The sequence below is a fragment of the Nerophis lumbriciformis genome, linkage group LG26 (assembly GCF_033978685.3).
Source record: "Nerophis lumbriciformis linkage group LG26, RoL_Nlum_v2.1, whole genome shotgun sequence".
Classification (NCBI taxonomy): Eukaryota; Metazoa; Chordata; class Actinopteri; order Syngnathiformes; family Syngnathidae; genus Nerophis; species Nerophis lumbriciformis.
In genome coordinates this window covers 28980752-28996863 of record NC_084573.2, presented here as the reverse complement: position 1 = coordinate 28996863, position 16112 = coordinate 28980752, and the positions used below count along the sequence as shown (strand labels likewise).

Here is a 16112-nt window from a genome sequence, read left to right as displayed (position 1 = left end):
AAACTATGAAAAAACAAATCTTCTTTAGTCACTATTTTTGGACAAGGTTCCACCGCAATATAAACATAAATAGTTCGGTTGTTTCATAAATAGGGTCGTAAATCTGTCACGATGACTGTGTTCCAAGCAATGCTAAATTAGCAATTAGCTCATTGGGCTTTTCAGTCAGCTAAACAGACTCAATAACTCCACAGTGACGTTTTGGTGAATTTACTGAGGAATTTGTGAAAAAAAAGAATGCAGTTGTAAGTTAATAATACTAACACAGACACTCGTAAACATGTTAGCATGCTGGCGACGCTAGCTTGATCACATCCCAATAGCACGTACAAAAATGAAAACACTCCTACCTACAGACATCACATATGCGACGGTTTAGTAAGTATAAACAGTTTTAGTTATATTGTAAAACTTACAAACGTTGCTTGCAGTGATGAATGAAGAATCCGTACGAGTAGAAACGCTATGGAGGGCTCGAAGACCGAATGGTAGCTGTACTTCCGGCACTGCAGCACCTGTGTAAGCAAGCTCGTCCAAAAGATGGCGCTATAGTTCAAACAACACACCTGTTCAGTGTTTGCTTTTTTATTTTATTTTTTAAACTATGTACTTTAATAGTCTGCCATTAGCGAAGAAAAATCCACAAATTAGCCACACCGTTTTATAAGCCGCAGGGTTCAAAGCCTATAGTTCATTTAAAAAAAAAGTCAAAAAAGAAAAAAAAAAAAATAGGCAAAAACTATGAAAAAACACATCATCTTTAGTCACTATTTTTGGACAAGGTTCCACCGCAATATAAACATAAATAGTTCAGCTGTTTCATAAATATGGTCGTAAATCTGTCACGATGACCGCGTTCCAAGCAATGCTAAATTAGCAATTAGCTCTATGGGCTTTCCAATCAGCTAAACAGACTCAATAACTCCACAGTGACGTTTTGGTGAATTTACTGAGAAATTTGTGGAAAAAAGAATCCTGTTGTAAGTTAATAATACTAACGCAGACACTCGTAAACATGTTAGCATGCTGGCGACGCTAGCTTGATCACATCACGATAGCACGTACAAAAATGAAAACACTCCTACCTACAGGCATCACATATGCGACGGTTTAGTAAGTATAAACAGTTTTAGTTATATTGTAAAACTTACAAACGTTGCTTGTAGTGATGAATGAAGAATCCGTACGAGTAGAAACGCTATGGAGGGCTAGAAGACCGAATGGCAGCTGTACTTCCGGTACTTTAGGTCTTAACAGAAGGGCACTGCAGCACCTGCGTAAGTAAACTCGTCCAAAAGATGGCGCTATAGTTCAAACAACAACACCTGTTCAGTGTTTGCTTTATTTTATTTTTTAAACTATGTACTTTAATAGTCTGCCATTAGCGAAGAAAAATCCATAAATTAGCCACATCGCTTTATAAGCCGCAGGGCTCAAAGCCTATAGTTCATTTAAAAAAAGTCAAAAAAACCCAAAAGAAAAATGGGCAAAAACTATGAAAAAACACCATCTTTCGTCACTATTTTTGGACAAGATTCCACCGCAATATAAACATAAATTGTTCGGTTGTTTCATAAATATGTCCGTCAATCTGTCACGATGACTGCGTTCCAAGCAATGCTAAATTAGCAATTAGCTCTATGGGCAACCTACTCAGTGGCCTAGTGCGATGTTTTTCAACCACTGTGCGCGGCACATTAGTGTGCCGTGAGATAGTCTAGTGTGCCGTGGGAGATTATCTAAATTCACCTATTTTGGTTAAAAATATTTTTTGCTAACCAGTAATTAGAGATGTCCGATATTATCGGCCGATAAATGCGTTAAAGTGTAATATCGGAAATTATCGGTATCGTTTTTTTTAATCGGTATCGTTTTTTTTGTGTTTTTTTTGTTTAAAAAAAAAAATTAAATTAACATAAAAAACACAAGATACACTTACAATTAGTGCACCAACCCAAAAAACCTCCCTCCCCTATTTACACTCATTCACACAAAAGGGTTGTTTCTTTCTGTTATTAATATTCTGGTTCCTACATTATATATCAATATATATCAATACAGTCTGCAAGGGATACAGTCCGTAAGCACACATGATTGTGCGTGCTGCTGGTCCACTAATAGTACTAACCTTTAACAGATAATTTTACTAATTTTCATTACTAGTTTCAATGTAACTGTTTTTATATTGTTTTACTTTCTTTTTTTATTCAAGAAAATGTTTTTAATTTATTCATCTTATTTATTTTTATTTTTTTTAAAGTACCTTATCTTCACCATACCTGGTTGTCCAAATTAGGCATAATAATGTGTTAATTCCACGACTGTATATATCGGTTGATATCGGTATCGGTAATTAAAGAGCTGGACAATATCGGATATCGGCAAAAATACGTTATCGGACATCCCTACCAGTAATTATAGTCTGCAAATGATGTGTTGTTGTTGAGTGTCGGTGCTGTCTAGAGCTCGGCAGAGTAACCTAGTAATACTCTTCCATATCAGTAGGTGGCAGCCGGTAGCTAATTGCTTTGTAGATGTCGGAAACAGCGGGAGGCAGCGTGCAGGTAAAAAGGTATTTAATGCTTAAACCAAAAATAAACAAAAGGTGAGTGCCCCTAAGAAAAGGCATTGAAGCTTAGGGAAGGCATTGCAGAGCGAAACTAAAACTGAACTGGCTACAAAGTAAACAAAAACAGAATGCTGGACGACAGCAAAGACTTACTGCGGAGCAAAGACGGCGTCCACAATGTACATCCGAACATGACATGACAATCAACAATGTCCCCACAAAGAAGGATAAAAATAACTGAAATATTCTTGATTGCTAAAACAAAGTAGATGCAGAAAATATCGCTCAAAAGAAGACCTTAAACTGCTACAGGAAAATACCAAAAAAAGAGGAAAAGCCACCAAAATAGGAGCGCAAGACAAGAACTAAAACACTAAAAAACTCAAAACAAGTCACGGCGTGATGTGACAGTACACCTACTTTGAGACAAGAGCTATATTGATGCATGCTTGGTTATGCTTTAAAGTCATATCCAACAATTGCGACGACGACTTTTTACTGTCAACTGCGTTTCGTTTTTTTTAGGGATTTCTGCTGGTGGTGTGCCTCCGGATTTTTTCAACGCAAAAAAATGTGCCTCGGCTCAAAAAAGGTTGAAAAACACTGGCCTAGTGGTTCGAGTGTCCGCCCTGAGTTCAAACCCCGGCCGAATCATACCAAAGACTATAAGAAATGGGACCCATTACCTCCCTGCGTGGCACTCAGCATCAAGGGTTGGAATTGGGGGTTAAATCACCAAAAATTATTCCCGGGCGCGGCCACTGCTGCTGCTCACTGCTCCCCTCACCTCCCAGGGGGTGAACAAGGGGATGGGTCAAATGCAGAGGACACATTTCACCACACTTAGTGTGTGTGGCAATCATTGGTACTTTAACTTTAACTTTTGAATGGACACTATTACACAAAAAGATGTTGAGTCACCACTGAGTAGAAGTTTAACAGAAACAAAGTATAACGAGTCTTGTTCACGAGTGAGGGAAGAGTGGATCGTGAGATCGACAGGCGGATCGGTGCGGCGTCTTCAGTAATGCGGACGTTGTATCGATCCGTTGTGGTGAAGAAGGAGCTGAGCCGGAAGGCAAAGCTCTCAATTTACCGGTCGATCTACGTTCCCATCCTCACCTATGGTCATGAGCTTTGGGTTATGACCGAAAGGACAAGATCACGGGTACAAGCGGCCGAAATGAGTTTCCTCCGCCGGGTGGCAGGGCTCTCCCTTAGAGATAGGGTGAGAAGCTCTGTCATCCGGGGGGAGCTCAAAGTAAAGCCGCTGCTCCTCCACATCGAGAGGAGCCAGATGAGGTGGTTCGGACATCTGGTCAGGATGCCACCCGATCGCCTCCCTCGGGAGGTGTTTAGGGCACGTCCGACCGGTAGGAGGCCACGGGGAAGACCCAGGACACGTTGGGAAGACTATGTCTCCCGGCTGGCCTGGGAACGCCTAGGGATCCCCCGGGAGGAGCTGGACGAAGTGGCTGGGGAGAGGGAAGTCTGGGCTTCCCTGCTTAGGCTGCTGCCCCCGCGACCCGACCTCGGATAAGCGGAAGAAGATGGATGGATGGATGGAAGTATAACCGCATTCAAGAGCTAATCAAAGTAGATTGTGTTACGGAGTGTTCGGTTGCTCGTGTTTGTGCCAGGAGCCGGCCCTGGCCATTAGTCGTCCAAAAAGGGGGGGGTCCGGTGGGCGTACTTCAGACTTAGAAGCAGTACAAGATATTTGATTTACGGTTTGAGGTCTTGGGGTCCTTGATGAAGTCAGCAAGCACGCTGCCTATAAAGCTACTTCCTTAATTAATTAAAGGTGGCCGAGCAAACATAATGGATGTACATTTTTATGGCCACGGCAAGCATCGATGAGCTTTTAACAGACTTGCAGTAAAAAAAAATAAAAAATTAAATGAGGGCTTGCCATGACTTATACATATTTTGTATCTTGAGCACTGTAAGAAAACACGTTGGATATGCATTGATACTTAGGACTGTGGAACAGATATACTGTATGATAATAGAACTTGGATTTGCACGCGTCGTCAAAGAGCTGTAAGGAAACTGTATGATCCTCCCTTGCTGGAAAATGACATTAGTCTTAGTTCTGCTTAAGTAGAACCACATGGCCGCTTTGTGTTGTACTCTCATTGTTTGCTACCTACTTGGAAGTATTTGTGTGCCATCTGCTCAGTTTTTCTTTGGCTCGGGGTTTTAACAGAACATGTACTTGATCACTGCATTTCATCATTTTTTTTAATTTTTTTTCACAATTCTGTTGGAGTCGTGACTCCCCCCCCCCTCGTATTGCAGATTTAACGTCAACATTAGTAATATACTCAACAACTTGCAGGGTTCGTACGGGTGCTTAAAAAGCTTGGATTTTAATGTGTTTTCAAGGTTTGAAAAAATGCTTGAATTTTGGGTGAATAATTGTAAATGCTTGGAAATCTATCCATTCATTTTCTAACGCTTGTCCCTTTTGGGGTCGCGGGGGATGTTCATCATATTTCTCGGCAGTCTGATTTAATGGGGTGATTATAAAAGGGGAAAAAAATAAAATACGTTTCCTTAAAAATGAAAGCTCCATGCTTGATCTTACATTAGCCCTTATATTAGGTCAGGGGTGGGCAATTGATTTTTACCGGAGGGCCACACCGACAATATTTCAATTAAATTTTGCTCAAATTATTTTTGATATACCGTAAGATAAATAATAATAATAATAATAATAATAATAATTTAATTTAACCTAACTAACTTTATACAAAAGCAGATTGCTTTTGATGGTTTTATTTTTAACACTGTCTTACACAACACTTCCTGATGTATAATACAATGCAAAAATGTCAATTTCTGTCACTTTATCCTGCATCCTCCTTTAAAAGTCCAACATTTTTCCCCGTCAGATTTGGACAACCATCTGTTGTCACATCTGCCAGCTTGTCCCATTTCAGTCCTAATACGCATTTACCTATGTGAACAAGTCATTACCTGTGGTTGTCTCTTTAATTGACTGCATGACTGCCAGCTACTCCGTGATTTGAAAGTCTGCAGTTATCCCACGTAAAAAGATGAGCAGCTGGGCGGTGTCCTGTACATCGCAGCTCTCATCCAAAGCCAGTGAAAAACAGTCAAAGTCGGCCGTTCTGTTTTTCAGCTGAAGCTCGAAGTTTCCAGCGATGGTCTCAACCCGCCTCATTACAGTGCGTCGGGAGAGTGACACGTTCTCAAATGCGCCCCTCTTCTCCGGGTATATCAGCGCAACAGAGTCCAATAACCGCTCCTTAATAAACTCTCCGTCAGAAAACGCCTTACTTTTTCTGGCGATTTTGTGAGAAATGACGAAACTTGTCCTGACTGCTACATATCTGGGGGTGTGAAATTTGCTCAAAAGTCCTTGTTGGGTTTGCAGTTTTACCATCAACGCATCAGCCTCCCTTGCGCGCGCTTCATCAGACAGATTCCAGGTATTTTTCCTCGTGCTTCGTCGTGTAGTGGCGATTCAAATTATATTCTTTAAACACAGCAACCTGTGTACCACAAATTAAGCACACGGCTTTACCTTTTAATTTCTGTAAAGAAATACTTGGCAGTCCATGTCTTGTTGAAAACACGGCATTTGTCATCAACTTTTCTCTTTTTAGCGTCTCGGGGGTAACCGTGCATCACTTGTCGCTGTGCACCTTCACTCACAGCTTACACACGGACATACGCCCACAAATAACGCTTTTCAAAACAAAAGCAGCACTGTTGTATTGCACACTCGACATAGATACTTTTTAAAATGTATTTTGTAATTTATGATTGGCCTCACGCGGGACGCACAAAGGGCCGGATGTGGCCCGCGGGCCGCAGAATGCCCAGGTCTGTATTAGGTTGTTGTCATGCCACAGCCATATATACGGCTCTGTGTCGCCCCCAAGAGGATAGCGGTGCATCGCTCCATCATGCCGGGAGGTTGTCGTTTTAATGAACATTGGATGGAAATTATTAGTCTATTATTGGCATACTTGCCAACCCTCCCGGATTTTCCGGGAGACTCCCGAAATTCAGCGCCTCTCCCGAAAACCTCCCGGGACAAATTTTCTCCCGAAAATCTCCCGAAATTCAGGCGGAGCTGGAGGCCACGCCCCCTCCAGCTCCATGCGGACCTGAGTGACGTGTTGACAGCCTGTTCTCACGTCCGCTTTCCCACCATATAAACAGCTAATGATCGAGGTTGAGTTATTGGTTTCTTATGTGTGTTTATTGTTAGGCAGTTTCATTAACGTCCTCCCAGCGCGGTAACAACACACAACAACAGCAGTCAAGTTTTCGTCCCCCGTAAAGCAGTTTGTCTGCCGTAAACAGCAATGTTGTGACACTTTTAAACAGGACAATACTGCCATCTACTGTACTTGCATATGTGACCCACCCATAATGTGTCACATTTTTGTGTTGATTTATTTATTTTATTTTCTGGTTTGAATTCGTTTTTGGAGCTGTCATTACACATTTATCAGTATTCACATTGGTCAGTAGGGGGCAGTAAGGCGTTTCTTCCCAATTGAATGCTATCACCTGCAGACCGGAAGTGTCTTGTCATTCTGATGAGCGAGACCAGTCTGTGAACAATTGAAACGTCCTGTGTGCTTTTTCCTCCTGTATAACAGGTTAGTTTTGGTGAATCAACTCACTGAATAATATCCATGTGATCTTTATAAGTTTAAGTACACATTCTGATGGTGGAGCCTAACTCTAAAGTGTTTGTGAGTTGCAGTTTGTATTTGTGAATGAATCCAGTGCACAGCTGCAGTAATCAATACAAAAAGGCGACGTGAGTGCGCAATGTTTATATAGGAACTTCTGATCCTAATTCAGACTCCCAAATTAGAGCTCCCGTTTTCTTATTGATTTTATAATGTATATTTGTATAATGTGTGTGTTCTGAAATAGTGACAGAGAATAGAACAAGGATGGACAATTCAACCCTTAACTCAACAATGAGTAGATGAGTGTTGTGTGTGTATATGTGTAAATAAATGAACACTGAAATTCAAGTATTTCTTTTATTTATATATATATATATATATATATATATATATATATATATATATATATATATATATATCTTAACCACGCCCCCACCTCCCGAAATCGGAGGTCTCAAGGTTGGCAAGTATGATTATTGGACTTGTTTGTAGTGTGAAGGTCATGTAATGTATAATTTGTAACCTTTTTCACAACTTAGAGCTGAGTTAATATGAATGATTATGTAGTTTTTACACAACATGGTTGTATGCATTTCTTGCTCTATTATTTCCGTTGTCTACTTAACTGGCTCAGTGAAAGCAAACAAAGTTAACTTTAGTCCTTTTGTTATTTTGTTTTCATAACCACAGTTATAAGGCTAGATATGCTTAATGAAAGGTGACTGAGGTGTTGTGAAACAAACAAAATATTGTCCTTTTAATGCATTATCCTTGTATTCATGTGGAACAGTTTTGTTAATAAATGAGTGAAATTGACATTTTGAGGGTGCGTGTATTTATATTACATTATGCAGTTTACAAGCACAAATACGGTGTGAATCAATCCGTGCTGTTCGATGTCATTGAGTGCTGTAAGTAAGAAAAAGAACAAGAAATTTGATAAAAAACACAAATGCAGACACGTTTGCAAACCCCAATGACATTGAATAGTCACACTGCTTCATTTTCTATGCCCCGTTCAGTTAATAACTGCTGGTTCAATGTTAGGCTTAGGTTTTAGCAGATTTTCCCTATTTTTCCTACAGACAGCATTTGGTGACCTCCAGTGACGTGCGGTGAGGTTGATGGCTGGTGAGGCACTGACTTCATCACAGTCAGATTTACAAACATATGAACCCTAAAGAGTATCTTATTCACCATTTGATTGGCAGCAGTTAACGGGTTATGTTTAAAAGCTCATACCAGCATTCTTCCCTGCTTGGCACTCAGCATCAAGGATTGGAATTGGGGGTTAAATCACCAACAATTATTCCCGGGCGCGGCGCCGCTGCTGCTCACTGCTCCCCTCACGTCCCAGGGGGTGAGTAAGGGGATGGGTCAAATGCAGAGGACACATTTCACCACACCTAGTGTGTGTGTGACAATCATTAGTACTTTAACTAAACTTTAACTTTACACATACAAACTGTAGCACACAAAAAAGCACATTTAATTAAAAAAAACATTATTATGGTCTTACCTTTACTTATAAGTGCGGGAACAGTGGTGTTCGTGTTGGAGGAGTTGTGAATGAATGAAATATGAAATCCGTGCTGCAGTCTGCAGGTGTACCTAATGTTGTGTCCCTGCAGTCGTTCACGGCTCCTCCAGCGCGAGCAATGTTGTTTTTGCACTTTTGGCTTCTTGTTAAGTGACTTTTTTTGGGTGGATTCGGTCTTGCACGTGGAGGGTTTGGGTGTGGGCTTTGGTTGGTGTGGCGCTCCCGTCGGGGGGTGCACTCTGCGGTGGAGGTGCATTAACCGGCACCAGGTGGCGGGACTACGCGAGCCTCACACAGTGCGTCTTCGCAGCAGTTTTATGATCGCTCAGCACAAGAAATACGTTACACACATACAGTTGTTGACAAAATACACTGTACATTATATACCTCAGCTAACTAAACTATGGAAATGTATAATATAATTAATATAGCAATACAGTCTCACTGCACAGCAGACCAACAGTTAGCCGAGTCCGCAATCCATGGTGAGGCACAACTGAGTGACGTGCCTCAACTGGCTGCTGATCACCGCAAGGTCTCTTCTCAGTATTTGAACGGCAAATGTGAAAATTCAGCAATTTTGAATAAAAAGAATCTAAAACTGGTGAAGTTAAATGGAAAATAACTTTATAGTATAATCACTGGATACATATAACAATTTAAATTTTTTCTTTTCTTTTTACATTTTTTTTCTTTCCATGATTGCAGGTGAGGCGGGGCCTCACCTGCCTCTAGTGACCGCACGTCACTGGTGACCTCAAATAACAAGGCTATGGATTGATTCACACTGGTTTTCGCCTTTTGAAGGGTACTGGAAAAACTGGAAAATTTATCTTGAAATTCCTTAAAAAGTCCTTGAAATTGGCCATGGAAAAGGTGTACGAACCCTGAACTTGCTATATGCTCAGTTCCACTGGCACACCCATGTTCATGGCGGTTAATCGGTTCTTTGCCTAACCAAAATTATTAATAAATTGAGTATTTTCAGAGTTCAAGCATAACAAAACTGTTTATGACCTTCTGAATAACAATTTTTTTTAACGTACTGAGATCCGTTGAATATAAGTAATATTCGCCCTGAGCTCGGTAGGTTGTGAGTTCAAACTCCAGTCGAGTCATACCAAAGACTATAAAAATGGGACCCATTACCTCCCTGCTTGGCATTCAGCATCAAGGGTTGGAATTTGGGGTTGAATCTCCAAAAATGATTCCCGGGCGCGGCACCGCTGCTGCTCACTGCTCCCCTCACCTCCCAGGGGGTGAACAAGGGGATGGATCAAATGCAGAGGACACATTTCACTACACCTAGTGTGTGTGTGTGTGTGTGTGTGTGTGTGTGTGTGACAATCATTGGTACTTTAACTTTAACTTATCTTGATTATGGCGGTGAAGATGGCGCCAAGATTAGCCGCCGTGTTGAGAATGCATATATTTTGAAGTATTCTTTCTGTATCCATAGTCATGTTTAAAGCGGCTAATATTTTTCCATGTGTACACTTTGGGTTTTTACCTTAGCCGCCGTGTTGTTAGCATTGTTAACCCTTAAACCGGAAACTGAATTCCAGCTAGGTGGACATATTTATTGATAATATTAGGAAATAGGACAAATACAAGTACAACATACGTGAAGAATGCACGACTATGGCGTTTCCTCCATGTGAAGACCTGATAAGTCAGAGTGAGAGATGATACAGTATTATGTGCTCACAGATGCTACCTGGTGGTTGTTTGAGCACACTGCAGCTTGTCCGGGATTAATTAACCCACCCCCACTCCTTAAGGCTTAAGTCACACGCAGGATTCTCACAGGAATGAGGCCAAAACTAATGCAGACTCAATTCAACATACCAACATATATAGAATATGCTTTAAAAAAAGACCAAAAATCAGCTAAGTAAAAGTAGTATAATTGTTTTTTGCTGTAACTGTTGTGTTTAAAGTCTTTTTTCCACATGGACGGGAACTTTGGCCATGACAGAGTCCTTCACATGGTCAAAGATAGGATTATAGCGAGGTCACATGAGCGAAGTTAACAAGCCTTTCGAGTCACCTGACAACCAAAAGTCAGGCAACGGCCATCTTGCATGCTGTTGTGCAACAGTCATTACCCCCTGCTGTCACTTGCACAAAAAAAAAAAAGTGTGTTTCTGGTATGACTTTGTTTTTACTGGCACTCTCAAATGATGAAGACATTTAATCAGATTAATCACAGATTAAAAAGTAATGGATCAACGAAAAATAAATAGCAGGACTCCATTTGATAGTTAACATAACTCTGAATGACCTAAAAATCAATTAAAAAACCCCATTTCACACTACATTTAACCTGACACATGAAACGTGACAAATTTAAGGGAGTGCACTACCCACTTCAGCCACCAGCAGTTGAGTGTTGAATATTTCAAAATGTGTTTTGGGGCAGTTCCAACTTTGACCACACGTGGAGTGGCGCTTTCCATAGTTTTCAGCAGACTGCATTGCACAAATGATTTACCAGGAATGGGTGGGCATCGTGGCCGGTTTTATCAAATCGATTTCGATTCACAAGGTACTGAATCGATTAATCAGGATTCAATATAAAAAAAAAAAAGTCTCACAAATGTACACGTTTTTGCTTCATCAAAAAGAAGTCTCTGCAGTTTTGTAATAAAAATGATTGCATATGAAAGTGGAACTGGGTGATATGGCTGAAAACTATCACGATATAGTGTTTTATATCTGTCAATAAGGTGATTATTGATATTTTTTTAAGACCTATGGAAAATAATGGATTTGATTCGATTCTTGTGGGTAAATATTCTCCATTCAAAATCAATACTTTTTAAAATAACATTGGGTGCCAGTTCTATGATTAACTACATTCCCCCATAAAATAAACAGCGCTGATCAATTTTTATATTGGTTAAAATAAAACTGGTTTTGTTGAATAAAATCCTACCCAAACATTTAATAAAGTCAAATACAAATAAGTAGGGATGTCCGATAATGGCTTTTTGCCGATATCCGATATTCCGATATTGTCCAACTCTTTAATTACCGATACCGATATCAACCAATATATACAGTTGTGGAATTAACACATTATTATGCCTAATTTGGACAACCAGGTATGGTGAAGATAAGTTTTTTTTTTTTTTTTTAATTAATACAATAAGATAAATGAATTAAAAACAATTTCTTGAATAAAAAAGAAAGTAAAACTATATAAAAACAGTTACATAGAAACTAGTAATTAATGAAAATGAGTAAAATTAACTGTTAAAGGTTAGTACTATTAGTGGACCAGCAGCACGCACAATCATGTGTGCTTACGGACTGTATCCCTTGCAGACTGTATTGATATATATTGATATATAATGTAGGAACCAGAATATTAATAACAGAAAGAAACAACCCTTTTGTGTGAATGAGTGTAAATGGGGGAGGGAGGTTTTTTGGGTTGGTGCACTAATTGTAAGTGTATCTTGTGTTTTTTATGTTGATTTAATTAAAAAAAAAAAAAAAAGATACCGATAATAAAAAAAATGATACCGATCATTTCCGATATTACATTTTAACGCATTTATCGGCCGATAATATCGGACATCTCTACAAATAAGGCAACAAGAGAAATATCCAACACTTCTCTTATCTAAAGTAAATCTGTAGAGCAGATATGATCATCTACATCAACAATAAGATTTGTCTTAGTGGCTGGACAGAATAGATTAAAAAAATAAAATAAACAAAAACCCTGATTTAAAAAAAAACATTTGATTAAGAATCACGATTAGTTTGAAAATCTATTTTTTTACAACTCTAGAAAATAAGGTTTTGTGGAAAATTATGAAATTTCATCCTAATTGTGTTTTTTTCCCCCTATAAAGTTAAAATCTTACACAAAAAATTCAAGAAAGTAACGTCACTGACAAAGCATGGAAATATGTCACGACCTTATAGAATGTTTGCGTTAGAAAACACAACAACAAATAAAATTTATAATGAACATTTCAGATTATTTCCCACCAATACAGTAATATTTGTGTAATTTATTGTAAATACATTTTTGACATATCGTATGAAATAAAGTGCACAGCAGCTTAATTTTCGACGTCTCATAAGCAAATGCTGTTTTTGTCTCTGCCTTGCAGGCTACGGCATGATCGTGGAGGACCGTCCCGACGTGGAGCGCTGGGGCAGGCGGCTAATGGCCTCAGCGGCCGAAAATGACACCGAACCCAAGAACTGTTCGGAACCAGGTATGAGGCTGAAGTACCCTTGTCCTCTCGAGCAGGGAAAAGAATCAATGAGAGCCTTGGAAATAAGGACTCGCTGGCATTATTGCTACAATTTGTTCCAAAATCTTGAATTATCTTTATTTGTGGATATACTTTTAGAACAGACCTATAAGCAAACTCTTTGACATCTCAAACAAGGGAACTTTTAAAGTCGCTTTTCAAAAATATTCCCTAGAACTACCAGGGTTTTCTTACTCCCCCTGCGATACCCAGAGGGCAGCCAAAAGGCCGTTGGTTTAAAATTTACCACTCAACGACCCACAATTAGCCATCACATCGGAATGTGGTGGACCACTGAAAGTCTCGGATCAGGAGGAAGTGTATGCTTGAATAGACAGACTGAGTTTTGTCTTGGGCTGTAGATAATATCTGCTGTAAATATCCCTGATCTGATTAGAAATACTCTTTAAGTGCCTTTTTAATAACTGCCATTGGCTTTTTAGTTTAACCTTTTTTTTTTATTTGATCATGTTTTTGTTTCTGTAAAATGTAAACCTTTTTCTCAAAATAGGCCAACAGTGAATAACTGTTGAATGCAACTTTTTGTAAAAAATACTTTTCCATAATATTTTTAACTTTATTCTTGTAAATTACATGATTTTTTCTCAATCTTTTTTCCTAAAATATTTCTACACAATTCTTGTAAAATAACTTTTTAATTAGTATTGTTTTTCTAAAAACATATTTTTAAAAAATTAATACAATTTGACTTTGATTTTGTAAGATTTATTGTACAATGACAACTTCTTTCTCACATTGACGTTTTATTTTTATATATATATATATATATATATATATATATATATATATATATATATATGTATGTATGTATGTATATGACTTTAATCCTGTAAAGTGGCATATTTATTTCTTGTAAATTTTTTATAAATTTTCTTAAAATATTCTAACATATTTCTTGTTCTAACAACTTCTCTCACAATATTAACTTTTTTCTAAAAAATACTTTTTTCATAATAAATTAGAATTTAATCTTGTAAAATTACATAATTTTGTCTTAATTTTTTTGTTTCTCAAAATATTCCTAAACATTGTTGTATTACAACTTTTTCTGACAATATTGCAACTTTAATAAAAAAAATAAATTAAAAAAAATTACACAATGTTTGACTTTAATCATGCATGCTTTTTTTTGTTCTTAAAATACTTTTTTTTCCTTAAAATATTTCTACACAATTCTTGTAAAATAACTTTTTTCCTCATATTGCATTTTTCTACAAAAAAGACTTTCATATATTCGACTTTAATTCGAATATATGAATTGGAGGGTCCCCCCTCCAATGGGCTCACCACCCATAGCAGGGGCCATAGAGGTCAGGTGCAGTGTGAGCTGGGCGGCAGCCGAGGGCAGGGCACTTGGCGGTCCGATCCTCGGCTACATAAGCTGGCTCTTGGGACGTGGAACGTCACTTCGCTGGGGGGGAAGGAGCCTGAGCTAGTGCGTGAGGTGGAGAAGTTCCGGCTAGATATAGTCGGACTCACTTCGACGCACAGCAAGGGCTCTGGAACCACTTCTCTTGAGAGGGGCTGGACTCTCTTCCACTCTGGCGTTGCCGGCAGTGAGAGGCGACGGGCTGGGGTGGCAATTCTTGTTGCCCCTCGGCTCAAAGCCTGCACGTTGGAGTTCAACCCGGTGGACGAGAGGGTAGCTTCCCTCCGCCTTCGGGTGGGGGGACGGGTCCTGACTGTTGTTTGCGTTTACGCGCCAAACGGCAGCTCAGAGTACCCACCCTTTTTGGATTCACTCGAGGCAGTACTGGAGAGTGCTCCCCCGGGTGATTCCCTCGTTCTACTGGGGGACTTCAACGCTCATGTTGGCAACGACAGTGAAACCTGGAGAGGCGTGATTGGGAAGAATGGCCGCCCGGATCTGAACGCGAGTGGTGTTCTGTTATTGGACTTTTGTGCTTGTCACAGATTGTCGATAACAAACACCATGTTCAAACATAAGGGTGTCCATATGTGCACTTGGCACCAGGACACCCTAGGCCGCAGTTCCATGATCGACTTTGTAGTTGTGTCATCGGATTTGCGGTCTCATGTTTTGGACACTCGGGTGAAGAGAGGGGCGGAGCTTTCTACCGATCACCACCTGGTGGTGAGTTGGCTGCGATGGTGGGGGACGATGCCGGACAGACCTGGCAGGCCCAAACGCATTGTGAGGGTTTGCTGGGAACGTCTGGCAGAGTCTCCTGTCAGAGAGAGTTTCAATTCCCACCTCCGGAAGAACTTTGAACATGTCACGAGGGAGGTGCTGGACATTGAGTCCGAGTGGACCATGTTCCGTACCTCTGTTGTCGAGGCGGCCGATTGGAGCTGTGGCCGCAAGGTAGTTGGTGCCTGTCGTGGCGGTAATCCTAGAACCCGTTGGTGGACGCCGGCGGTGAGGGATGCCGTCAGGCTGAAGAAGGAGTCCTATCGGGTTCTTTTGGCTCATGGGACTCCTGAGGCAGCAGACAGGTACCGACAGGCCAAGCGGCGTGCGGCTTCAGCGGTCGCGGAGGCAAAAACTCGGACATGGGAGGAGTTCGGGGAGGCCATGGAAAAAGACTTCCGGACGGCTTCGAAGCAATTCTGGACCACCATCCGCCGCCTCAGGAAGGGAAAGCAGTGCACTATCAACACCGTGTATGGTGGGGATGGTGCTCTGCTAACCTCGACTGCGGATGTTGTGGATCAGTGGAGGGAATACTTCGAAGACCTCCTCAATCCTACCAGCACGTCTTCCTATGAGGAAGCAGGGCCTGGGGAATCTGTGGTGGGCTCTCCTATTTCTGGGGCTGAGGTTGCCGAGGTTGTTAAAAAGCTCCTCAGTGGCAATTCCCCGGGGGTGGATGAGATCCGCCCGGAGTTCCTTAAGGCTCTTGATGTTGTGGGGCTGTCTTGGTTGACAAGACTCTGCAACATCGCGTGGACATCGGGGGCGGTACCTCTGGATTGGCAGACCGTGGTGGTGGTTCCTCTCTTTAAGAAGGGGAACCGGAGGGTGTGTTCCAACTATTGTGGGATCACACTCCTCAGCCTTC

General features: G+C 40.5%; 1 protein-coding gene across 2 annotated transcripts in view; it reads left to right on the top strand.

Moving 5' to 3' along the window:
* slc24a4b (solute carrier family 24 member 4b) overlaps window positions 1-16112 on the top strand; it is a 131875-nt gene that overhangs the window by 21257 nt on the left and 94506 nt on the right. For both annotated transcript variants that reach the window (XM_061987056.2, XM_061987055.2), the window contains exon 2: window positions 12922-13029. In XM_061987056.2, the coding sequence (XP_061843040.1) occupies window positions 12922-13029 (108 nt within the window). The remainder of the gene's footprint in view (window positions 1-12921; window positions 13030-16112) is intronic.